This window comes from Lithobates pipiens, unplaced genomic scaffold (genome assembly GCF_037356315.1).
Source record: "Lithobates pipiens isolate NorthernLeopardFrog02 unplaced genomic scaffold, aLitPip1_a1.2 Scaffold_16, whole genome shotgun sequence".
Taxonomy (NCBI): domain Eukaryota; kingdom Metazoa; phylum Chordata; class Amphibia; order Anura; family Ranidae; genus Lithobates; species Lithobates pipiens.
The window spans coordinates 62,494,135-62,521,024 of NW_027507748.1; the positions used below are offsets into that span (position 1 = coordinate 62,494,135).

The following is a 26,890-nucleotide window of genomic DNA, read 5'->3' on the forward strand; positions in this document are numbered from 1 at the left end:
GGCACTTTCACCCCCTTCCTGCCCAGGGCATTTTTCAGCTTTCAGCGCTGTCACACTTGAATGACAATTGCGCGGTCATGTTACACTGTAACCATGTGAATTGTTTTTCATTTTCTTTACACAAATAGAGCTTTCTTTTGGGGGTATTTAATCACTTCTGGATTAAAAAATAAAATAAAAAAAGACCAAACAAAAAGTTTCTTAATTTCTATCAGTAAATTTTGTAAATAAGTAATTTTTATCCTTCACTGATGGGCACTGATGAGAAGGCATGAATATGCCACACTTATGGGGATTGATAGGTGGAACTGATCTGTGGCACTGATGAGCACTGATAGGCGGCACTGGTGAGCACTGATAGGTGGCACTGATAGGCAGCACTAGTGGGCACTGATAGCCGGCATGGATAGGCAGCACTGATGGGCATTGATGGGTGGCAGTGATGGGCAGCAGTGATAGGTATTGCTGGGCAACACTGATAGCCAGCACTGACTGCCATCACTAATGGGCACTGATTGCTGGCACTTGTGGGCACTCATTGCTGGCACTGGTGGGCACTCATTGCTGGCACTGGTGGGCACTCATTGCTGGCACTGGTGGGCACTCATTGCTGGCACTGGTGGGCACTCATTGCTGGGAACTGTGGGGGCTTTATTGTAATCAGTGCACTGATGATCAGTGCCCTTATTACAAACCTAGATGTCCTCTGTAAGGAGATGCCCTTGATCGGCTCTCCTCTCCTCACACTCTGTCAGTGTAAGACGAGGAGCGACGATTCTCGGCATCTACGTGTTTACACTTGACCGGCTGTGATTGGACACAGCCAATCGCATGGTTACAGAGCCTTTGCTCATTGCTTTGCTGAAGCACCTTTGGCACCAATTAGGCCTCTTGCACACTGCACCTAGAAAAAGCTCAGCACAGCTGCACAGCTTATTGTTTACTGAGCTAAAATACAGCCCATTAATTGTAATGTGCCTATGCACACAGGCGGTTAAACAAGCCCTGCGTATTTTTCAGGGAAAAATAAATTTAAATTTAAAAATCTGCATTTTGGTCAGTAATTTGCGCCTCATGCACACATTTGCATATAAATGCACACATTTGTGTGCAAATGTCCATTAACATATTGTAAACGGCTGAATACATATGCACGCAAATGCGCGAAAAATACATACAAAAAACAAATGGCTGAAAAAATAGATGCTCAAACAGGAGTATCGTGTGCAAGTCTTTTTGAGTATAATGCTATACAAGCTTTGCACACCTATTTTTGGGCAGTTTCTCCCATTCTTTGCAGGATCTCTCAAGATCCATCAAGTGTGATGGGGAGCGTCGGTACTCAGCCATTTTCAGATCTCTCCAGAGATGTTCAATCGGGTTCAAGTCTGGGCTCTGGCTGGGCCACTCAAGGACACTCACAGAGTTGTCCCATAGCTTCTCCTTTGTTATCTTGGCTGTGTGCTTAGGGTCGTTGTACTGCTGGAAGATGAACCTTTGCCCCAGTCTGAGGTTCAGAGCACTCTGAAGCAGGTTTTCATCAAGGATATTTCTGTACATTGCTGCATTCATCTTTCCCTCAATCCTGACTAGTCTCCCAGTTCCTGCCACTGAAAAGCATCCCCACAGAATGATGCTGCCACCACCATGATTCACTGTAGGGATGGTATTGGCCAGGTCATGAGCAGTGCCTGGTTTCCCTCAGACATGACGCTTGCCATTCAGGCCAAAAAGTTCAATCTTTGTTTCATCAGACCAGAGAATTTTGTTTCTCATTGTCTTTGAGTCCTTCAGGTGCCTTTTGGCAAACTCCAAGCGGGCTGTCATGTGCCACCATACGGGCCTGATTGGTGGAGTGCTGCAGAGATGGTTGCTCCCCTGGAAGGTTCTCCTCTCTCCACAGAAAAATGTTTGAGCTCTTTTAGAGTGACCATCAGGTTCTTGGTTACCCACCTTACTGAGGCCCTTCTCCCTCAATAGCTCAATTTGGCCAAGCGGCCCCTGGTGCTTCCAGACTTCTTCCATTTATGAATGATGGAGGCCACTGTGCTCATTGGGACCTTTAATGCTGCAGACATTTTCTGTAATCTTGCCCAGATCTGTGCCTCGACATAATACTGTCTCGGAGGTCTACAGAAAATTTCTTGGACTTCATGGGCCGGTTTGTGCTCTGACATGCACTGTTAACTGTGGGACATTATATAGACAGGTGTGTGCCTTTCCAAATCATGTCCAATCAACTGAATTTACCACAGATGAACTCCAATCAAGGATCTCAAGGATGATCAGTGGAAATAGGATACACCTGAGCTCAATTTCGAGTGTCATGGCAAAAGCTGTGAATATTCATGTACATGATTATTTTTTTTAATACATTTTCAATGATTACAAACAAACTTCCTTCACGTTGTCATTATGGGGTATTGTTTGTAGAATCTTGATGAAAATAATGAATTTAATTTTGCTTTAGAATAAGGCTGTATAACAAAATGTGGAAAAAGTGAAGCGCTGTGAATACTTTCTGGATGCACTCTATGTTTGGACTAGGCAGGACAAAGCAACAAGTTAATTATCTGCTACATTTTCTTTCAGTACCCTGCCACTCTGATTTGCCACTGGGAGATACCACACTGCCCCGTACTTCTGGGTATGGTACAGCATGTGACATGCTCCCGCTCTTCCATGTGAAAGTAGGGCTGCTGTTAGAAATCACGGGGCTCCATACAGCTGACCTGACAGGGCCCCTCTCTCCCCCCGGGCCAAAAGTGACTGAGTCCCATTTTATATAGCCTCAGCTGCACGGATGAATGAATATGAAGCACTTTGAGGCTTACTGCCATTCACAAACCGAAGAATTATAAACACACAGTTTACTATGCTTCAGTAATGAATGGAGACGGGAGTGATTTGTACCGATCGCTCACTGTGTTCATTCAGGAAAGGTAGGGGCCAGTAAATTACATATTTATTGGTTCCTTCACTCGCTCTCCATCCTGAAACACCCATCTGTGTGCCCGCAGCAGCAGCTGACTGAAGAGGAGAGAAGCCGGCAGTGCTGTGGGGGAAAGGGGCACACAGGGGGGTCTGGACAGCAGATGGAAGGGATGCATGTGCTGGAACCAATCCCCCTGCAGTGCAGCCAGAGGGAGGGAGAAGAGGAGAAGCTGGCAGCGCTGCAGGGGGAGGCAGAAGAGGATTAGTGTCTGCAATAAGAATAAGCACAGATGACCCTTCTGTTCCCTTTTGAACAGATGGAGCTCAGGTACACTACAGGGCTGGCTATACTGCCTTATTAGTGGCACTTGTGAAAGTGTTGGTGCTTGGTGATTGGCTACACAGCCACCCAATGCTGTTACAGGGGCTGGGGAGAGAGTCCTGACCAGAGTAAAGCTAGCCATACACCTATAGATCTGCAGATTTTCTATGGTTATATGGAAAAAATGGGAGATTCCTTCATCCACACAGTTTAGTGAACATGGAGAAATCTGTTGCACTTTTTCCATCTAACCATAGAAAATCTGCAGATAATCTATAGGTGTATGTCCAGCTTAACCTGGATTATACAAAGGACATCTTCTTGCTGTTCCTGTGTCAAAAGAGCGAAGAGATGGTAAATATAGGCACCTCAGCTGAGGGGCAGCTTGGTGATCGCCTCGTCCTGTGTGGGCATTACCGGCAAACTTTTGACAGATGAAATTCACAAAGCTGATTCGGACTGTCCTCATTTCTTTAGAAAAGTCCATCACTATAGTTCACTCCTCATACTACACAATTGTTGGTCCCATATATTATTATGTAGGACAACCTTTAAGCTGGCCTTATCAGCTACCTGACCAAGGTCGGGCTTAGACTAGAGGCTGCCTGGTCAGCAACAGATTTAGCTAAACGCGTGTATAACCCAATCATTTGGCAATCATTTATCTATTGGGGAGCAAACAAGCATTGCAATAGTTACAGACAGATTACTATTAAAATGTTTTTTGCCTAATATAATGGGCATCCACGCTAGACAATGAATATCAAGGTACATCAAAGCTGATAACTAGTGTGTGGCTGCATTACAGTAGTTACACTTGTTGGCTTGACAAAGGTGCCCGCCACTGACTAGGGGAAGCCTAAGCTACCAGCTACTAATATGAAAACAGCAAAAGTGACAACTTCACCAGTTTATCCCATCAATGCGACTCTATTCCCCATGTTACAGTCTACTTCTCATCTAAATGATCTGACAAAGACCAAAATGTTATCTGTACCTAGTGAAATACAGGAATTTCTTACTGATTTATTCATGAATGGCTTTAGTAGCTCCTTTACACAAAGATAGCATGGGTTTTAGGCTCAGTTGACTTTCCATTCACACAGCATGTCCGTCCGTACAGAAATCCTACCTCTGATGTAAGAATAGGCCGCAAGGATGTTACTGAGGAGAAGCCCGTCTCTGTTGGGAAGCTGCGACTCCGATGGTTGCAGTGCGATATCTGTTTTAAAATAAAAATGCACAGACATAATGAACATCTCCCATCCATACAGATGTGCAGAAAAGAGTCACCAAGGAGCATAATATTTCATATTCCACATTACACATAAGCTATGAAATGAGGCGTATCATTCTGAGGACAATGGAATGAGAAGTGCATTCTGATCATTCTTCAGTAGCAAGAAGTAAAGAAGGTAAATACACGAGAGGCTGTAAGCTTTAATGACATTTATTACACTCGCGTTAGATCTGTAGTATTTAACTGGTGGCACGCTGGGCGTACTGTCGGCTTAGCTATCTTAGCACTCACAGTCTGGCAAAATGCAATCACTTTAAAGTAAAACTGTGAGTATTAAACAAAACCTCCTTCTATGACAGCAAATACAAGACCTTCAGACTGGTTTTGTCACCACACAACTTTGTGGTTTCATTCACAGACTTAAGCGACACTTACAGCCACCCCACTTGAAGACCTACTTTCCGTTATCTCACAACATACAACTTACCCATATGGTTTCACAGGTTTACCATATATTGAGATACAGAGACATTTGGAGGTAGATCTCCATTTCATTCCAAGTGGGAACACTCTCTAAACCAAGCTTCCCCTGATGACTGGATTCATATGTTTAAGGAAAAAAAATAGTCTCCCTCTGGTACAAAAACTTCAACTGAATTAAACCATACAGTATATAGCCAGCAAAGCCCAGCCAGTGCTGGAGATGTTCTAACAATCCTGGCACCAAGCCAAAACATTTGGTGGAGTTGTTGCCTAATATCACCCTACTTGGGAAACTTTTCTCTGTCTACAAAACAATGGGCATCTTAAATGTTAGGGCAACCCCCCCAGTTGGCTCTCTTGTCGATGGTAACCTTCTCTAAAGTCAAGAAAGCCGAGAAGGGTGTCTTGAGAAACGGCTTATTAGTGGCACGGGTTGCAATCTTGCAGCACTGAAAATTAACATAGTGGAATGGGCATATCAAATGATATTATGACCATGGAGACCCTGGTTTCCACTGACAAGAATGTCCCTGAAGAAACCCACCAAGCTTGGACTTGTTGGGTGGCACATAGAGATTCCGACCCATTTAAGGCCCTCGCAGGCCGTCAATTACTGAGTTTCTATTCCCCCACAGATGGAAGGCTTCCAAATTGTGACCCTTATCCCCTATGATTCCTACAATATAGAAAAGACTCTACCAAGGTCTTCTTGTACTACCAGCTTGGTTTGTCTGGGGGACTGTTGGGTATTGGATCTCTCATAGTTTCTTATTTTTTTTTCATTATTTTATTTCAGAGAGATCACATCACAACAGATTAAGTACAAAGTTTCAGAGCCACGCAGGACCCCTTTGTCAGGCATGTTTGAGTCGGCTGAGAAACAAACCTCCTCTTCTAGCCGTTGAGTCACTGCAGTAACAGAGATGTCTGTCAGGCTTACTATTATTATGGAAATGCAGTAGAAAACCAGCTGTGGGATACGTCACTTCCAGAAGGAACAGCACTAGCCTTCAATGGCAATGCTTTCCAGCTCGCTATATCATTTCTGGTTATGGCAATCCTAAGGTTGTAGGGGATATGCCCACCAGCCACAACGAACAAGAAAACCCTGGAGGCTTCAGGTCATATTACCGGTGGCTTTTTTACCAAATAAGTTACTAAGAAGCAAATTTAAACAAATTGAACTATGTTGATTTTGTGCTAATGTGGGTACTGATTGCTTAGCAGTGACTTTATTTGAAGCCTTTTCCTTCACTTTAAGCCTTCTGCCCCCCCCCCTCCCCTATACATCCACAACCATAATCTTCCATGAATGAAAAACGCTCTATGAATAGAAGAGGCAGATTTTCTCTTATTCTCCTGTCCTCCATTCATAGACTGCATTGCAAGTACAACTCCTATAAATGGAAGGAGAGGGCCAGAAAGGGCAGGCAAAGTTGTCACTCTTGCCATCACATGTCCAGTGCATTAACCCCCGCAGCAATGGAAAATTACAACTGTGGGAGTATGTGGAGGGGGGGCAGAGGATTTCGTATTTCAACTAACATACCAGCCAGGAGCAGAAGGGACACTTAGCATTGAATGTAAGTACCATCCATTTGCTGTCTTTTTAACTATGCCTAAACATAGGCTTTAAGTATAGAAACAAAGAAAAACTCACATATTCATAGGGCAACACAGTACTACTGTATGTATAATGGTGCTAGAATATAATATTTCCTAGAACAGGGAATTGAACATGTCTCTCCAACTGAAAATGTTGGATTTCCCATTACTTCTGGTCTCAGTGATAAAGGTCACCAGAGTAGACAGAGAAGAAGAATCTCTCCAGTGGAGACACATTCCACAATAAAAACTTGTCAACCTTTGTAATCCTTTTCTAAGTTTTCCAAAATTAAAAATTAAAACCTTTTGGCAATACATACGTTTAGGTTACCCTTTTATGTTGCCTTGTGTGTGCAAATTAAAGGATCACTTTAGGACTTTACGGACCCTCTGAAGGCAGGTAAGCAGTTTGCAGTTTGTCGCCTTCCTAATGCCTTTTTTTTTCCAATCCAATAGGGATTCTACAATAAAATACCATGCTGCAACAGTATGCTGAACATTTGACACATGTTTGCAGCGCAGTCCTATTGAACCTCAATGGGTGCATTTGGCAAAGCCTACAAAACACAACAGGTAGCCACAACACTGAACAGACTGGAGTGACTGCCATGTATGTAAGTTGGTAGGCTATCAGGGGGTGGTACAAATGTTAATCAACCACCTATTTTTGCCAACCCCATTTCTGCCTGTGTAAACGAGGCCTAAGGAAAAGCCAACAAATAAATAGACACACAAACATACAAATAACATTCTACAAAAACAGTGAAAAAAATGCAACATGTGTGTTTAATAATGCAACATGCCATACAAAGCGTTTTGAATATGGCTGCTCTCGGTCTAAGCATGCAGATTTTAGAAGGTGGTAGCATTGAGCTTGGGTTTTTCTGCAAAGCATTATGGTAAACAGGAAGTGACATCATAGCGTTCATGCAGTGATTCTAAAGAACATGCATTTTTTTCAGCACGTTTAAAGTGAATGGGAAAAAGTGGGGAGAAACCACAATTCTTGACCATGAATTCTGGATATTATAAAATCAATGTTTTAGATTTTCATTTGCATGGACTATATTGCAAGACCTACAAATGAGGTCTGATCTAACAATTAATACTTTTCATATAAATACTAATGGATTGTGAAATATTTGCACACAAACTTAGTGATATTTACTATACTCTCTATGTCTTAAGCTGAAGCAATGTTTGAATTTACTATTACGCAAGTAAACTTTATTTTATCTAGACTGATGGTGAAATGTGTATCGAAGTACCGAACGTCTGCTTGGGTTACAAAAACTGATTTGAATATATTGCAGCTTACTGGTCCTTAGATAGGGTGTGTGTATTCGTTTTCTTTTTTTTTACACTATTTTCACTGGGTGATCCTACCAGTAACACATTTCCTTTCCTAGGATGACAATGTGCACTCATCTAAGGCCTTTTTCACATGGCTGGTGGGGGGGAGGCATAAAAACAGGCTGTTGTGATGCGGTTGTGTACAACCAGCCTGTCAGGTTTTTCCCGATTAGTGCCCCCGGCTATAGCCGGCAGCACTAATCATTTTTGCAGAACACAATAGCGCTGTGGTAGGGATTCCCCCATCAACACTTGACTGTGTTAATGGGAGAACTGAGTCATTTTCTTTCCTTCCAACCATGGTGGAAGGAAAGAAAATTGCACAATCTATGGGCTTCCTAAGACTAATACACAAAAATCGAAGCTCGGGTGGTTTAGTAGAAACTAGCCGAATTTTGAAACTTATGTAACGTTGTCTTTTTATCAGAAGCCAGTCTAACAACTGACTAAGGGCAGCCCCTCCATTAAGGGCGCACGGGCGCCGCCCCCCCGTCCATCGCCGTCTCCCCTATCCCTGTATCCAGCCCCTTTCAGGACATCAGCGCATGGATTCCAATGCGGAGGGGCTGTTTTTTTTTTGAAGCACCGATTAGAGCCAGAGGCTCTAATAGGCTTCAATATAGGATGGGCTCAGGCTGCAGAGAGTGTGCTCTGAGCCCACCCAGGTGTGTTACAACAGCGAATCAATATTCTAGTAGGGTAGGGTAGGGTTAGAACTTGGGTCAGGTTTTAATTGATGTGTCTTTGTGGGGGAGATGCACTTTGTGACTACAGACACTAGGACAGAAAGTTAATGTGTAAGTAAAGCCTAACAAGGGAATTCTATTAAATGTTTCATTATACCATTGAGATAATTGTGTTATTTCTGTTTTATATAACTGCGGATCCTGACAGAAATCTTGTGAGCTGATAAATTCCTGTGCTCTCTGCTTGTGCTGTTCCCAGTTGTCATAGTGAACTACAAAACACCTTCCCTCGTTATAGAGAAGAGGAAAGGAAGAGGTGTTCTGTAGTCCAGTGTTAAGGTGACAATGATATTCCATGATAGATACAGTAAAAGAAAAGTGCTACTTAAAGGATCATGTGAAAATAAAAGGGGAAAAAAATAAAAAAAAATAAAAGTAATGCAGGTACCACATCCGAGGGCTAGTAATCTGCAATATATTACATTTTTGTTCTTGAGTTTAGATACACTTCATGGAAAGTCCAAAATGGTATGATTATCACCAATATAGAACTAAAAGTTCAATTTTTCTATACGGACAGTTGTCAGACGCTTATTATCACTGCTCCTAGAGATCTACACGCTTTGACTTTCAGTTGTAAAATAAGAACAAAAAAATTGAAAATACTCAAAAAATAAATAAAAAAATCACATATTAGAAGCCTGACACTGTCTGCATTAATGCAGTGCTAATGTTACAACAAGAAAAAATATTTCTGATAAAAAGTATTTTAATCCCCTTCTAAATGCTTGCCATAAGCATTAAATGACAGTCAGAGATGGGTCATGATCCAACTATCTCAGGTGATCGTTTATTCTTATTTTTTTAAAAGGTCCGCTCTGTCAAACTTCACACTTGTATGTTGTCCATGGTCAAAAAAAGTGTCCAATAAAAAATAAATAAAGAAGATAAGCCATGATAATTACCATATTTACCATCGTTCTGCTTCAAAGGGGGAATTAGATTAGAAATCTTTGGGTCAACCTCCTTCAGAATGATTTGGGGAACTATAAATGAAAAAAACAAAATATTGTATGTTTCCCCCTTTTATTGATCCCTCTATTTGCATTCAGATGCACCTATTTCTATTCTATATATTGAGTATGCAATAAAAAATGACTGGGCTGGTGTAGTAATTTCGGCTGTTGACAATGGGAGTGATATATGTGAATCCCTAATAATCAAGTATACAAATTTGCAGCAGTCGTAATTAAACCAAAGAAAGCCAAAACAGTGCTAATGTAACATAATAAAAAAACTATTAAATAAATCATAAATAAAAATAAAATTGCATCCAAAATATAAATAAATAGAGAGAACAAATAATGTTACCCAGTAATAAAAAGTGAAAATTTATATAATAAGCAACAAATTATAAAACATAACATTATATAAAAAAATGAATAAATATGTCTGAGTTCAGTGATGAAGTAAAAATTAATTTAATAAGTAATACAATATAACATCCGATCATGTGGTGTAAAAAAAATCATCAAAAATACGTCCATGATTTCAGTGATGGAAAGACAAGGCCTTACACTGCCTCATCAAACTGGACTTGCCCAGAGTGAAAATGTGCAAAATAAGTTCAATGTGTAAATACAATACACCAGTGCTACCAGTGCCCTCCCGCCACCAAAAGATAAAGGGTGGGCTTACCAGATACAGTACTCCAAAAGAGAGGACGATGACTCAAAAATAGAGATAATGCACTAACTGCAACTAATGCCGCGTATACACGACCGGACTTTCCGGCAGACTAGGTCCGACAGGATCAGTCCGTCGGACAATCCGATAGTGTGTGGGCTAGTCCGACCGTTTTTAAAAAATCCGACGGACCTAGAAATAGAACATGTTTCAAATCTATCTGACAGACTCAAGTCTGATGGACTAAAAATCGGGAAAAACTTTCGTACGACGGACCAAAGACGACACAAGGGCAGCTATTGGCTACTGGCTATTGAACTTCCTTGTTTAGTCCCATCTTACGGCATCACGTTCAAAAGGAACGGACTTTCAAATGGACTTAGTCCGTTCGTGTGTGGCCAAGTCCGTTCGTTGAAAAGTAAGTCGGACCTCCACCGAAAGTCCGTCGGACCTAGTCCATCAAAAAAGTCCGGTCGTGTGTAAGTGGCATAAGGGGTCTCTCCCTAGTGCATCACCACTCGGCACAGCTCATATGTCTGTATGTCTCCTCTAGCCCGGTTGCACTCGCCACAGAATAGAATTAACCCCACCATATGAAATAACATAACAACATCTCGTAAGGTCCAATGCAAGAATCAAAGGAAAAAGCTCTAATGGAGTATTATATGAAAAACCGTATTCCATAAAACAAAACATCAATACAAAAAAAAACGACATCAATAAAACAAACAAAAAAAGTATACACAAAAATCGGGCCTAAAAGATATCTACTTAGAATATTGCTGCTCATTGAGACAGCAGCATGATGACGTCAGGGCACACAGACTTTTGAGACCCTGCCTATCAAGAGCGCTTATTATATGAATTTTCATTTATTACTGTGTAACACTATTTGTTCTCTGTATTTTCACTTTAAATTATGGGTATAATTTTATTTTTGATTTAGGACTTCTTTAATCATATTTTTATTTTGTCACATTTGCACAAATTTGGCCTACTTTGGTTTAATTACCATTGAGTATGACTAGGTAGAAGGACAGTGGACTTCTTGATGGATGCTCCAGTTTGGAGTAGATCGATGGGTCTAGTTATAAAGAGCAGAATATGTCAGATTCACCCAGGGTTCAGCAATTATTCTCCACCAAATTTTTCACCCGATTCGTACAGCCCATCTGCCATTTTTCTCAAAAGAAATTCTCAAGAAAAATTTACTCATTCCAAAAAGATTTAGACTTCTTTTTTTCTTGTAAAAATCTGGTTGCACCAACATTGGGAGCATATGTGAAAAAATCAAATGTTATGGATTAGAAGGGGTTTGATTATGTACTGGGGTTATGTTAATGGGAAAAAAAAAAAAAAAATATTAAAGAGCCAGTTCCCTGTAATAGAAGAGCTGCTACACTTACCTCTCATTTTGTTCCACCATTGTATTCACTGTCAGAGTCTTCAGCATTCAGACTTCTGGGAGTATTGGATGGCTGTCCCTCCACGATGCTGTGGTTCTTTCGTCTGAACTCTAATGCCCTGTACACACGATTGGATTTTCCCGACAACAAATGTTGGATGTGAGCTTGTTGGCGGAAAGTCCGACGGTGTGTATGCTTCATCGGACATTTGTTGTCAGACTTTCCGCCCACAAATGTTGGCTAGCATGTTCTCAAATTTTCCGCCAACAAATGCTTGTTGTCGAACTTTTGGATCGTGTGTACACACGTCCGTCGGACAAAAATCCACGCATTCTCGGAATCAAGTATGAACCTGAGATATAACTAGTGTTCGTAATGGAGATATCACGTACGCCTTATACATCACTACGTTCGTAATTGTTGGCCAACATTTGTGTGACCGTGTGTATGCAAGACAAGTTGGAGCCAATATCCTTCGAACAAAAATTCACGGTTTTGTTGTTGGAAAGTCCGATCGTGTGTATGGGGAATTAGTCACTACCTGTCCACCTTTTGCTGCATAATAAAATGATGGACTAAAATGAATCTTAAAAATATATATTTTTTAAAGACCCATAATTGTTTGGCAACCTTTTTTTTTTCTTTAGCATCTTTTTCATATAGTATGTTCTGGTCTCACATTCACTCCTGACTTCTCTGGCCACTGGACAAGTTATCTCTAGAATTCCTCTCTGAAGATGGAGACAGGAATCCTCAACTTCTCCATTCAGGCATAGTGGGGTAAAATATCTGAAATGATGGACATGGACTCCCATGCAAAATAAAAATGCAGAACAAGTGCCATGACTTACATATATCATGAATAGGTGACCAGTCTGAACTTTTCCTTTAAAATAAACCTGCGCTAAGGTAATGTTTATACTGCCAATACTTAATGTCTTCTTCAAAAATGACCAGTTTCCCGGCTTTAATGCTAATCTCACAGCTTCTACATAAGTTGGGTCACTGCCTAAAGGCCCGTACACACGATCAGACTTTTTGAAAACAAATATGCAAATTAGCTGTTTTGGAGCAACGTGTACGCTCCATCGGACAAACATTTTCAGTTTTCATCTGACTTTTGTTGGCTGTGCGAACAGACAAACTTTTTGACAACATAAGTCCAATGGAGCAAAGTCCGATTGTGTGTACAGAAAACCATCGGACTTTTGTAGAAAGTACAAACACGCATGCTCAGAACCAATGCAAAAGATCAGACAACAATACAGAAGTTGACCAAAGGTGGCGCTGGAGTAATTGAACGTCCTCTTTTGAAGTGTCGTCAGTACATTGAAACGTCACTATGTTCGTGTTTGTCTATGGGAATGTTTGACCATTCTTCCAAAAGCGCAGGTACTGATGATGGACGAGAATTCCTGGCTTGCAATTTCCACTCTAATTTATTAGGTGTTCTATCAGGCTGAGGCGCAGGCCAGTCAAGTTCCTACATCCCAAACTCGCTCATCCATGTCTTTATGGACTTTTCTCTAAGCACTGGTCTAAATCATTTGGTGGAGGGGGGATTATGGTGTGGGGTTGTTTTTCAGGGGTTGGGCTTGGCCCCTTAGTTCCAGTGAAGGGAACTCCTAAGGCGTCAGAATAGCAAGACATTTTGGGAAATTTTTCAGTGACTGGGAACAAGTATACAGATCAGTTTGACTTTACTCTGACCTTCCTGTAGACTTATTTAAGGTCAGCGACTCAAGGCACTGAATGTAGAGCTAGCGCCAGCCAACTAGCATTTTCTGAAGCTGATCAGCAATGGCGTCTATTGTATTCCAGTACAGATTTTAATAATGGCTCAATCCAAGATGTGTCTTAAAATAACATAATACAATTATCAAAGCAATTAGACTGTTTAATAGCTACCAGCTTCCTTACCGCAGGAATAATTTACAGTGAGATATTTGATGACGCCGGGTAGACAAGGACTTCCAAAATGTTTATCGCTGACCAGCATTCGACACCTCTGCTTCCCATAACACCGGAGTGCTAGCACTTGCATTGCAGAATATGACAAACAATCTGCATGGACGAAGTAACATCATTAAGATAATGGATCAAGCCTTGGATGGATAGCGAGCAAATTTAATGAGGAAATATGTAAATGGCAGCCATAGATAAGCCAGAGAATAATGGACCTGTGAGGGACTTCACCTTCATTTTCTCTTTTTTAACCCTTATTTTAAAACAGGAGAGACTGGACAAAGAAGTCTTCTTTGGATGGGATAACTTTTTCTACTGTGATACACTGATAAAATAGCTCCCCAACAAGCTCCCTCACCTAACCCTAACAACACAAATCTTTAAATGAAGTATTTACGCATGACTGACCAACGAAAATGTAACCTTCCCCTAACAGGTAACCCATATCCTATCCCAGAACTTTAACTCTAACCAACAAAACCTGATTCTTAACCTGAGCTGATACATCTTGTAGGCCATTTTAGAATCATTATTTTAACCAGTTCCGGACCGCCCACCGCACATATACTGCGGCAAGGTGGCTGGCTGAGCGAAAACAATGTACCTGTACGTTGTCCGCACTCCCTGGTCTGGGGCACACGCCTGCGCTGCCGGCGACCCGCTACAGTACTGTGGACCCACTACAGTACTATGTATTCAATGGTAGCCAAATGATTGGCCTATGTTAACATGGAGAAGGATACACTGCTCTTTATTTACTTTCCCCTTCTGTGTTGGTAATGTTGAACTATACAGCTCTTCTCCGACCACCAGCAGGTTCAGTTAACTAATAGACCTTAATGCAGCACGCTTGGAGCCTTGGGAGTTGTAGTTTCGAGGCAGCAACCATGTATGGACACAACCATCCTTCTGAACTACAGGTCCCACAAGTCCCTTTGTAAGCAGGGGGAGCTTTCGAGTTTTTAGAGGATCGCCTGGGAAAGGCTGCTCTCTGAGCACCCAGACCTGTTGGAGTGAGCAGCCCAAGGAAGCCTGGGGGTGGAAAGGAGATTACTGGGATCAGCAACATGGTCCCACTGGTAAAAATGGAGTATGGCTGGGGAATCCTCAATATTTAAAGCACCTCATCCCAATTTTGTTGAAAACATTTTGGTAAAGATAGGGAGAGGGGATTGTAGTGGTGCTAGAAAATATAATTCTTACAAAAAATACATAAAAGGTTCTCTTACTTTTATTTCATGCATTAATAAAAAACGCATAAAAATATATGTGGCTGCGCTATTTAAACACTCCCACCCCACTCAGTATGACCCACAGATGTTGTCACTACTTACAGACCAACTCATTATTATATGAATTAAATGAAAAAATAATTAGAAAATGACCCAATTAATTAAGTGAAACTTAATAAAAAATTTAACAAATTCATAAAAAGCCACATATATTTTTATGCATATAGATTTTTTGGATGTGTATCACATCCTGGTAGCAGCAGCTTTAGTTGTGTGGCGTTACATTCTTTTTTTTTTTTTTTTTTTAGATCAGGAGCGATGTAATTTATTTCTTTTTTGTTGCCCATTAATAAAAAACGCAGACATAAATTTCATATACATACGTGGGTGCGTAGACAAAAACAACACAAGGCAAGTTAAGGCAAAGAGGCCCCCCCAAGGAGCAGCCACATATATTTGCAGTGCAAAACTGTTGATCTCCTTAGGATGGCTTCTTTGCCTTAATGGTCACCAGAAACGAAGGGGTAGGTATTTGGGGGATGTGTCGGATATACCAGTTATAAAAGAGGCAATTCATAATCATGCCATGCATTCAATATTAATATAAATATGAATTTTGGTTTTGTACCTGTTTAGATTATATACTTTATGTTTTTTCTTTGTCTTTCCACCTAGAATCCACATTTCTGCACAGGTTTATATGTATAATTTTCCCTGAGGAAGCCAATGCCTTGGCGAAACATGTAGGAATTGATTACCTGTAACTCATACTGGCTCTACAACATCTCGGCGTGTTTTTACTATATATTTTATTGTGTTGTTTTTGTCTACACACCCATGTATGTATATGAAATTTATGTCTGCGTTTTTTATTAATGCATGAAATAAAAGTAAGAGAACCTTTTATGTATTTTTTGTAAGGATTATATTTTTTGGCCCCGCTACAATCCCCTCTCCCTATCTCTACCAAAAATGTTTCACTGTCCCACTGGTCCACCTTCTTGGGCTTCCTCTGTGAGACCAACGTGGCCACTAGACCATCTGCTCCTGCCATTCAAGTTAACGATCAGAGGACCCATCTACTCAGTGACTCCTATGGGGGTAGTGCTACACAAATGTTTTTGTCCAGGTACAAGTGCACTAAGCTTCTTAAAGAGGAACTAAACTCTCGAAGCTGAGCCCAAAAAAAAGGAAGGCAGAGAACAAAGGACTAGCCATTAGTATTACCTGTGTGGCTTCCTGCAGCTGATTTTTCCCAAATATTGACTTAAAGTGATTGTAAAGCTTCAATTTTTTTTAAATAAAAATAACAAACATGCCTATACTTACCTGCTCTGGTTTTGCACAGAGCAGCCCGATACAAATTTTCTGGGGTCTCCTGCTGGCACTCCAGTCTCCTCTTCATCGGTTGCCCCCACGAAAATTAACTTTCCATTGGGGCCCCCGTGCGTGCTTGCTCCCGAGTCCCGTTGCTGCATTTACTGACACAGGCAGGGGGTCTCGACCCTGCCCCCCACTCCTGCATCACAGCTTTTGATTCACAGCAGCAGAAGCCATTGGCTCCTGCTGTTATCAATCTGTCCAACGAGCAGAGCGACAGTGGCTACAGCTGCTGGGCTCATGCACATCGCTGGATCAGATCAGGCTCAGGTAAGAAAAGGGGGGTTGGGGGCTGCAGCACAGAAGGCCTTAAGGAGAAAAACCTTAAGACTTTACAACCACTTTAAGCTGGACATACATTATACAATTTTCTTATTCTATTTCCTTTAGATTTACCTTCAAATCCTGTCGGATTTTCCATGCAATTATTGCCAGCGGTTATAGTCGCTAGCAATAATTATTGTGTGTTCTCCTGGCTGGGGTGTCTCTCCCCACCAGGAAAACACAATTGCTTTGTGGGTAGGATTTGAGCAATTTTCTTTCTTGCAACCCATGGAAATAGAATATTGCTCCATATATGGCCAGAGTTAAGAGGTAGACGAATGCTTTTTTTTCCCATTTTTTTTTTGCTTTATGAATTGTTTCCCGCACACTTTTGGCCATATTTTGTGTGTGTGTACCTTGTAGTTCTGCAGGCCAGTTCCTATAAACACTATTTGTGATATTTTGACAAGCTAAAATTTTACTTGTTTACATTTACCAAAGTCCTGATCAGATAGTTCCTTTGCACTCACCATATGGCATCCCTTGGTCCCTATCCGTGGAACACGAGTTCTTTTCATGGGCGAAATGGCCATAGACAGCGGAGTAGATGTTGAGTAATTTGGGCTCCTTACAATGAAGCTTCAGCTCGTGGTTTTCACAGACAGATGTGGATTTATATTCAGCTATAAACAGAAGCGCACACTAAGCAAACAGTCTGTGCAAACATTGGCGTTCTATATATAAAGCATGGAGCATAAAGCAAAACATACTATACAGCAGACGGGAGGATCATTGCATGGCACATAGTTCTTTGGGATGTCACACATCTGTGCTCACTTGGCAAATATCCTACATTTCAATATTGCAAAACTGTCATCACGCAATAAAAGTATCATAGTTCCCAGTTATGCCGTTTCAAGCTTGGTCTATGTACACAGGAAATCAAGGGAACCATTACTTTTATGTTCCAGAAAAAAAAAGTTTGTTATTTGGAGAATGGAACTAAAAGAATGCTATAAAGGAACCAGTGTCTGGGATGACAGAGGCAGCAGGTCGGGCTCTCTTTATGCTTTATGAATTGTTTCCTGTGCAAATATCTTTGCTAACCTCACATCTGCTCGGTGGAAAAATAGCCGAGATAGACAGACGGACATGAAGCGTGACATTCAATAATGGAATCACAGAGATGAGTCAAATGTATGTTCTTTTCATAATGTATACATTTAGCAAATGACACTGTTGTGTACTGAATAGTCCATTTGTCTGTCTGTAGAATAGGCCGTGAATGTTCTAATGATCTAAGTGGCTCCAAAGGAACCTCTCAACGCCCAAAGCCTCAGATAAAGTATTTTGTGTAATCATTGATTAACCCACTTGTGTTTGGGAGGAGAATCCTACAAAGCATTCATGACTGGGGATCACAGTTTTGAGAAACGAAAGTCTGCAAACAAGCCTGCGCTTAAAGCGGTTGTATACCCCGCTTTGTTATTTTTACCTACAGGTAAGCCTATAACAAGGCTTACATGTAGATAAAATGAATATCTCCTAAACCTGCACCATCAGGGATCTTCAAACTACGGCCCTCCAGCTGTTGCGGAACTACACATCCCATGAGGCATTGTAAAACTTTGACATTCACTGACATGACTAGGCATGATGGGAACTGTAGTTCCTGAACAACTGGAGGGCTACAGTTTGAAGATGCCTGGTTTAGGAGATATTCACCCTCCAAGCAGCCACTGACGTCAGTGGTGCATGTGCTATGAAAGTATGGTGTGTCTTCCCGGAATCCAGGGCTCCCATGGGCATGCGTGGGAGTGACGTCTTTGTGGCTTCAGCCACTCACAGCGCTGGAGCCCGCGGACTCGGAAGAAACGCTGGGGGGGCATGTCAGCCCCCTCAGCGGTGACCGGGCGCCACTGCGCGGGGCTTCATTCTAAGCCCTTGTACACACGGTCAGACATTCTGCCAACCAACCAAAATCCGTCTGTCTGACGGATTTTGTCGGACGCATTGTGTCTGAAACTGTTGCATACACACGGTCAGACCAAGTTGTCGGAAAATCAGATCTTTCAGAACATGATGACGTTATTTCGTTACGACGGGACTACGTTCACGCTAGTAGCCAATCGCTTTGGTATAGGAATTTGATCTGAGCATGCGTGGCACTTTGTCCGATCAAAATTCTCTACACATGATCGGAGTATGTCCGATCAGACCAGTTTGTCGGAAAATATTTCCAACAAGTTGGAAAATTTTGTCCAACGGATATTCCGACGGAAACAGTCTGATGCATACCACACACAGCCGGATTATCCGACAAAACGGTCCGATAGGACACATTCCGTCTGAATCTCCGACCGTGTGTACAAGGGCTTAGGTAAGTATTTCATAATGTGCTAGCATAGCATATATATAGTAGTGTGTACTTGTCGCAATTAAGAGCACTAAGTGTCATTTCTGTCTGCTGCTTCGTTTCTCTGCTATCAGCATGAAGCACTTCTGACAAGTTTTCCTGACACCAAGAAAACCAAGAGATAACAAGAGAAAAATGGTGGCAGCGGAGGGACCTCCAGCTGATTGACAGCCTCAGCTCTGGTCCTGTGTGGAGCAGTGTTCATTTTGTCGTCTAAAACATTTTAGTCGACTAAATTAATACTATTTTAGTTGACTAAAATACGACTAAAACTAAAACAATTGAGATGACTAAAAAATACAACTAAAACTAAAATGGCATTTTAGTCAAAAGACTAAAATGGGTCTAAAACGAAAATGGCATTTTAGTCAAAAGACTAAGCCCTTGTACACACGGTCGGACATTCCGACAACCAAATCCGTCGGATTTTGTCCGAAACTGTTGCATACACACAGTTGGACAAAGTTGTCAGAAAATCCGATCGTACTTAATGTGATGATGTTATTTCGTTAGGACGGGACTACGTTCAGGCTAGTAGCCAATAGCTTTGGTCTAGGAATTTGATCTGAGCATGCGTGGCACTTTGTCCGATCGGAATTCTCTACACATGATCGGACAAAGTCCGATCGGATCATGTTGTCGGAAAATTTTATAGCCCAGCTGGAAAACTTGGTCCGTCGGATACTCCGATGGAAACAGTCCGATGGAGCCCACACAGTGTCTGATTATCCGACAGCACGGTCCTATCGGACATTGTCCATCGGAATGTCCGACCGTGTGTACAAGGGCTAAGACTAAAATGAAATTGAAATTTGACTTCAAAATTAACACTGGTCTGTAGTGCATGTTCATACCTCAATACCTTAAATAATAAAATATTAGATTTTTCACTCCAGCAGTACATAATGAGTTTGGAAATTGTAGAGAAATGTTAACTAATGCATTGCAATTTAATTACGCCCACTAGATTTTAGATGACTAAAATAAATTTTAGTTGACTAAAACGTAGGACATTTTAGTTGACTAAAATGTACTGGAGATTTAGTCGACTAAATGCGACTAAAACTAAAACAATTGCAGAAGACTACAATGGGACTAAAACTAAATTGCCATTATAGTCCTAAGACTAAAACTAAATCGAAATTTGCTGCCAAAATGAACACTGGTGTGGAGGGGGGTGTCTCCCTTCCCTGCAATCAGAGCAAAAAGATTTCACCAGCACATGAAGGATCTCCAGAGTGGGTCCAAAGCTTTAATCAGCGATCACATTGTTTTCAAAAACATACTACAGTCCATTGAACATGGTCTCCTATGGGTCACATCTGTGCATTTTCCACTGGTGTACTTTTTCGGAAAGGGACTTTTTTTCTCACATCAGGTTGTGTTTTTGGTACTATAGACTTCAACGGAAACGCATAAAAGCCACATTAAAAATGCAGTGCTTTTGCTGGTTTCAACAGACACCTTGCATTAAAAAAAATGTGAAAAATACACCTGGAAAACTCATCAACCGTAACCTGTTTAGGTGTGAACGAAGCCTCACAAGATAATCCAAAAATGTTTGGTCCAAATCCAGTCAAAATGTCCTTTTAGTTTTGCAGTCTTTGTCTCCATGGGGGGCGATTTCTCCTCAATTCCTGTGCAAGTGACCAAATAGGAAGTGAGCAGAACTACTTTTATAGGAGAGAAGGTGGGCAGAGCTGTATTCTTAAGTCAAAAAAGTCAAGCCACTAGTAATAAAGTAGAACGGGTTCCTGATGGGAACATGGGGGAATGTTTTTGGCTACAACGATGTAACAGAAAGCAAGCTGAAGCATCTCCTCTTGGAACTTTAACTTTTAAAATCTAAATTGTCTGACAGGTTCCCTTTAAGCCTGCAGCTTGTACAGCGGAGAATCAGAGCGGCGTGTACAGGTGGTACATGAATCGCTATAGTCTTCACTCTTGGATCAGATGCAGAGAAACGAGTCCTTGGTCAGGTGCCAGCGACAGTTTTTGAAAAAAAAAGAAGAAGAAAATCTCTTTCTACTGTTGTAAAATAAGCCTTTTCAGCACTGGCAGAGAGTACACACTTGTTTAATAGGATTATTCTCTCCATTCAGGCAGAAGACAAAGTCCTTTTTCATGTAGTGTAATCAGCACAATACTCCTGAAAACATCTTGAGTATAGTTGTATCCACACAGGGCAGACAGCGGGTATCTGCTCGGAGGATGACATAACCGGGTGCGGGCCGGCCAGGAATGGGCTCTCAAAGGGGAAAAGTTAGATTTAATGATCTTTTAATAATGTCTGCTCCACTTCTGTCATTAATCTTCCTTCTCTCCATGTGTTTCAGCATTGACTGGGATAGGCAGAAGGACCACAACACATGTGTACCATTTATTGGCCTAGAAGAGTATCCAAATTAACCACTTCAGCCCCGGAGGATTTTACCCCCTTCCTTACCAGAGCACTTTTTGCGATTTGGCACTGCGCCGATTTAACTGACAATTGTGCGGTCATGCGACTTTGCACCCAAACAAAATTGACGTCCTTTTTTCCCACAAATAGAGCTTTATTTTGGTGGTATTTGATCACCTCTGCGGTTTTTATTTTTTGCGCTATAAACAAAGAAAGAGCGCCAATTTTGGAAAAAAAAAAACACAATATTTTTTATTTTTGCTATAATAAATATCCAATTTAAAAAAAATAATAATAATTTTTCCTCAGTTTAGGCCGATACATATTCTTCTACATATTTTTGGTTAAAAAAAAAAATCGCAATTAGCAATTATTGATTGGTTTGCGCAAAAGTTATAGCATCTACAATATAGGAGATATATTTATGGCTTTTTTTTTTTACTAGTAATGGCGGCGATCTGCGATTTTTTTAGTGACTGCGACATTATGGCGGACACATTGGACACATTTTTGGAGCCATTCACATTTACACAGCGATCGTGCTATAAAATTGCACTGATTACTGTGTAAATGTGACTGGCAGGGAAGGGGTTAACACCAGGGGGCGCTGCAGGGGTTAATATTTTCCCTATGGGAGTGATTCTAACTGTGGGGGAGGGGACTCACAAGGGGAGGAGACCGATCGGTGTTCCTCTGTACTGGGAACATACCATCGGTCTCCTCTCCACTGACAGGACGTGGATCTGTGTGTTTACATACACAGATCCACGGTCCTGCTGTGTTCCTGGGCAATCGCGGGTGCCCATCGAACATCGCGGCCGCCGGGCACACGCACCAGGTCCCGAGCGATGCCGCGGGTGTGCGCGCGCCCCCTAGGCGGCCGGGAATCAGAGGACGTCATATGACGCCCACCCAGGATGTGGACGTCATATGACGCCCACCCAGGATGTGGGCGTCATATGACTATAGGCCGGGGCTGAAGTGGTTAATCCTAATGCCGTGTACACACGACTAGACTTTTTGACAGACTAGGTCTGACGGTCTTCCGGCGGAGTTCCAACTGACTTTCCGAACTAACAGACTTGGCCACACACAATCACACCAAAGTCTGACGGATTTGAACGTGATGACGTACGACCGGACTACAATAAGGAAGTTCATAGTCAGTAGCCAATAGCTGCCTAGCGTCGGTTTTCATCCGTCGGAATAGCATACAGACGAGCGGATTTTTCGTCCGGACTCGAGTCCGTCTGACTTTTGGGGAAAAAAAAGTCAGCTGGAGCCCATACACGATTGTATTATCTGACGGATTCATTCCGTCGGACCTAGTCCTAGTCCGTCGAAAAGTCCGGTCGTGTGTACGCTGCATTAGGCCCCTTTCACAAGCTTGTCTGTTCAGGTCCATTTTTTAAATGGCACAAGCCTCCATTTTTGTTCCTTTAAAAAAAGCAGACCAGGAAAAAGTATTTGAAATTTTCCACATTTTGTCATGTTACAACCAAAAAAACATAAATGTATTTTATTGGAATTTTATGTGATAGACCAACAAAGTGGCACATAATTGTGAAGTGGAAGGAAAATGATAAATGGTTATCCAATTTTTTTACAAATAAATATGTGAAAAGTGTGGTGTACATTTGTATTCAGTTGTGATAGTACCATTGAACTATGAAACCAGAATTGCCGCCCACATCCCTGAAAATTGTATACAAAAACAAGCAGGTTCCTCTGTGGGACTTTTAAAGGCAGAAATTTCTTGACAAATAAATGTAATGAAAATATATTGATATTTTATTAGAAAAGTTTAAAAATGAATTGGTGATTTATGAGAAGTCACAATAGGTTGCCTATATCCATTATACAAAAACACAAAATACAATGTCAAGAAACATATGTGTGTATGTATACAGACAACCACTTGAGATTGGCCAGTAGTGAACTGGGTCAGACGATGCCTGGGAATTGTATTTTTTATTTTTATATAATAAATATATTTATCCTATTGTGACTTCTCATAAGTAACCAATTAATTTTTAAACTTTTCTAATAAAATATCAATATATTTTCATTACATTTATTTTTCAAGGAACCTGCTTGATTTTGTATGCATTTGTATTAAGCCCCCTTTAGTCTGATACCCCTAACTAAAATTTTGTGGAACCAATTGCCTTCAGAAGTCACCTAATTAGTAAATAGAGTCCACCTGTGAAATGTAATCTTAGTAGAAATACAGCTGTTCTGTTTGTTAGAGAACCTTAGTGAACAAACGACACCATGAATACCAAGGAACACACCAGACAGGTCGGGGATAAAGTTGTGGAGAAGTTTAAAGCAGGGTTAGGTTATAAAAAAATATCCTAAACTTTGATTATCTCACAGAGCACTGTTCAATCCATCATCCGGAAATGGAAAGAGTATGGCACAACTGCAAACCTATCAAGACATGGCCTTCCACTTAAACTGACCGGCCGGGCAAGGAGAGCATCAATCAGAGAAGCAGCCAAGAGGTCCATGGTAACTCTGGAGGAGCTGCAGAGATCCACAGCTCAGGTGGGAGAATCTGTCCACAGGACAACTATTAGTAGTGCTCTCCACAAATCTGACCTTTATGGAAGAGTGGCAAAAAGAAAGCCATTGTTGAAAGAAAGCCATAAGAAGTCCTGTTTGCGGTTTGCGAGAAGCTGTGTGGGGGACACAGCAAACACGTGGAAGAAGGTGCTCTGGCTAGATTAAACCAAAAATTGAACTTTTTGGTCTAAAAGCAAAACACTATGTGTGGGGGTAAACTAACACTGCGCATCACCCTGAACACACCATCCCCACCCAGAAACATGATGGTGGCAGCATCATATTGTGGGGATGCTATTCTTCAGCAGGGACAGGGAAGATGGTCAGAGTTGATGGGAAGATGGATGGAGCCAAATACAGGGCAATCTTATGCCGCGTACACACGACCGGACTTTCCGGCAGAAAAGCTCTGATGGTCTTCCCGACAGACTTTTGGTGGAGTTCTGACGGAATTCTGAACGAATGGACTTGGCCACACATGAACGGACTAACTCTGTTCGAAAGTCCGTTCTTTTTGAATGTGATGATGTAAGACGGGTCTAAGAAAGGAAGTTCACTAGCCAGTAGCCAATAGCTTCCCTTGCGTCGTATTTGGTCTATCGGACCAGCACACAGACGAACGTTTTTCCAGATTGAGTACGTTGGACAGATTTAAAACATGTTCTATTTCTAGGTCCGTCTGATTTTTTTTATGAAAAACTATCGGAGTAGCCCACACACGATTGCATTGTCCAACGGACTGATTCCGCCGGACCTAGTCTGCCGGAAAGTCCAGTCATGTGTACGCGACATTAGAAAAAATCCTGTTAGAGTCTGCAAAAGACTTGAGACTGGGCCGGAGGTTCACCTTCCAGCAGGACAACGACCCTAAACATACAGCCAGAGCTACAATGGAATGGTTTGGATCAAAGCATATTCATAAGTTAGAATGGTCCAGTCAAGGTCCAAACCTAAATCCAATTGTGAATCTGTGGCAAGACTTGAAAATTATCGTTCACAGACGCTCTCCATCCAATCTGACAGAGCTTAAAGGGGTTGTAAACCCTTACAACCAACTTTGACCTACGGGTAAGCCTAAATTTAGGCTTACCTGTAGGTCAAAGAAATATCTCCTAAACCTACACGGTTTAGGAGATATTTGCCAAAAGACAGGCACCACTGTCTATGGCGCATGCCATAGACAGCGGCTCGCAGGCGCACGCCGCGGTCAACGGCGATATGCCGCGAGTGGTGGCTCCCGTGCACATGCGCGGGAGTGACGTCATCGCGGCTTCGCAGAATGACAGCAGCGGAGCGGCGAGACCCACCGAGAAGATGGATGCGGCGGACTCCAGGGGACAGCCGTGACTTTGCTGGCTCCTGTGTCAGGTAAGTGACACATAATGGTTTACCTTTGCAGGGAATGAAAGAGGAAGTAAACTCATCAGGGTTTACTTCCTCTTTAAGTTATTTTGCGAAGAAGAATGGGCAAAAATGTCACTCTCTAGCTATACAAAGCTGGTAGAGACATCCCCAAAAAGACGTGCAACTGTACTTGCTGCCAAAGGAGGTTCTATAAAGTATTGATTGAATTGGGCTGAATACAAATGCACGCCACACTTTTCATGTATTTACTTGTAAAAAAAATTGAAAACAGTTTATTTTTTTCCACTTCAAAATTATGTGCCACTTTGTGTTGGTCTATTACATAAAATCCCAATAAAATACATTTTCCATTTTTGGTTGTAACATGAAAAAATGCAAAAAATTCCAAGGGGTATGAAAACTTTTTCAAAGGAATTATAATAAATGTTTGCTTTTAGGTTTAATAATGCTTTAATGTTATTGAGAATGACCTTTCCTTTTCAATCTGCAATAATGTAAATCAATGCCATATGGCAACTTGGAACCATTCTGTACATGGTTGGTCTCTGGAGAGGAGCACAGAGCCCAGAGTTGGGCTTTAATCTTATGAGCTTAATCTTCTATCACCCCACTATCTCCTGCAGTAACACTAAACAGCGATTTTTGTACTCTACTCTAACCTACTGAATGTGCAGCCTTTTCTGTAGGGAGGTAAAAAATGCCGTTATAACACTGACCTTATTATTAGTTATGTAAGATACAGAAATAAATATGAAAATTATATGTTTTTTTGAATATGTGAATAACAAATTAATTAGCAACAAATAACTGAAAAAGGAAGCTTAACAAGATTTGTATAATTAGACACACAACTTAACAAAATGTTTTATTCCATTACGTCCGACAATATTAAAGCCCAAACCTGGGATGGAAGAAAAAAAAAAAACTTGTGGTGGGGAACCTCTGAAAAGGCTGTATTACTACTCCTTACACTTTGCTCCAACAGGCTTTGGTGTTCTCTTCTCTCCACTGCCATGAGTGCTCCCTCAGCATTATTATGTACAATGCAGAAGCAAAGTCTTCCTCTTTAATTGTATCTACAGGTAAGCCTATAGTAAGGCTTATGCCGCGTACACACGATCAAACAATCAGGTGAAAAAGTCCGGCAAACTCAAGTCCGCCGGACAATCCGCCCGTGTGTAGCCTCCGGCTGACTTTTTTTACCCAAAAGTCCGGCGTACTTAGAAAGTATTTTTGCACTCCAATCTGTCCGCCGGACTCGCTTTTTGGCGGACAGTACGGGCGTGTGTGTGCTAGTCCGCGGCCACGCGGCCCCCCCACCCCAAAGCACCTTGTCCCCATGTTGATTTAATAAGAGGGCCCCTGGATACCGGCCCCCCACCCTATGTGAATGAGTATGGGGTACAATGTACCCCTACCCATTCACCTGTAAAAAAAAAAGTTAAAAAAAAAAACACAACACACAGGGGTTAAAATAGTTTATTGCACAGCTCCGGGGGTCTTCCGTCTTCGGGGGTCTTCTCGCCGGACTCCTCCGCTATCTTCTGCTACCACCAGGCGGTGGCCCGGTCTTTTGTCGCCGCT

At 41.7% G+C, this 26,890-nt stretch overlaps 1 protein-coding gene across 3 annotated transcripts in view; it reads right to left on the minus strand.

The window, feature by feature from the left end:
• The window catches only part of EVA1C (eva-1 homolog C), a 108,508-nt gene that overhangs the window by 6,252 nt on the left and 75,366 nt on the right, over positions 1-26,890 (minus strand). Inside the window, exons 4-7 of one of the 3 annotated variants that reach the window (XM_077479985.1) lie at positions 17,087-17,239; positions 13,636-13,779; positions 9,598-9,669; positions 4,389-4,478 (exon numbers count right to left, since the gene is read on the minus strand). In XM_077479985.1, coding sequence (XP_077336111.1) covers positions 4,389-4,478; positions 9,598-9,669; positions 13,636-13,779; positions 17,087-17,239 — 459 coding nt within the window. Of the gene's footprint in view, positions 1-4,388; positions 4,479-9,588; positions 9,670-13,635; positions 13,780-17,086; positions 17,240-26,890 lie in introns of all 3 variants that reach the window. The other 2 variants (XM_077479984.1, XM_077479986.1) reach the window with 2 other exon arrangements.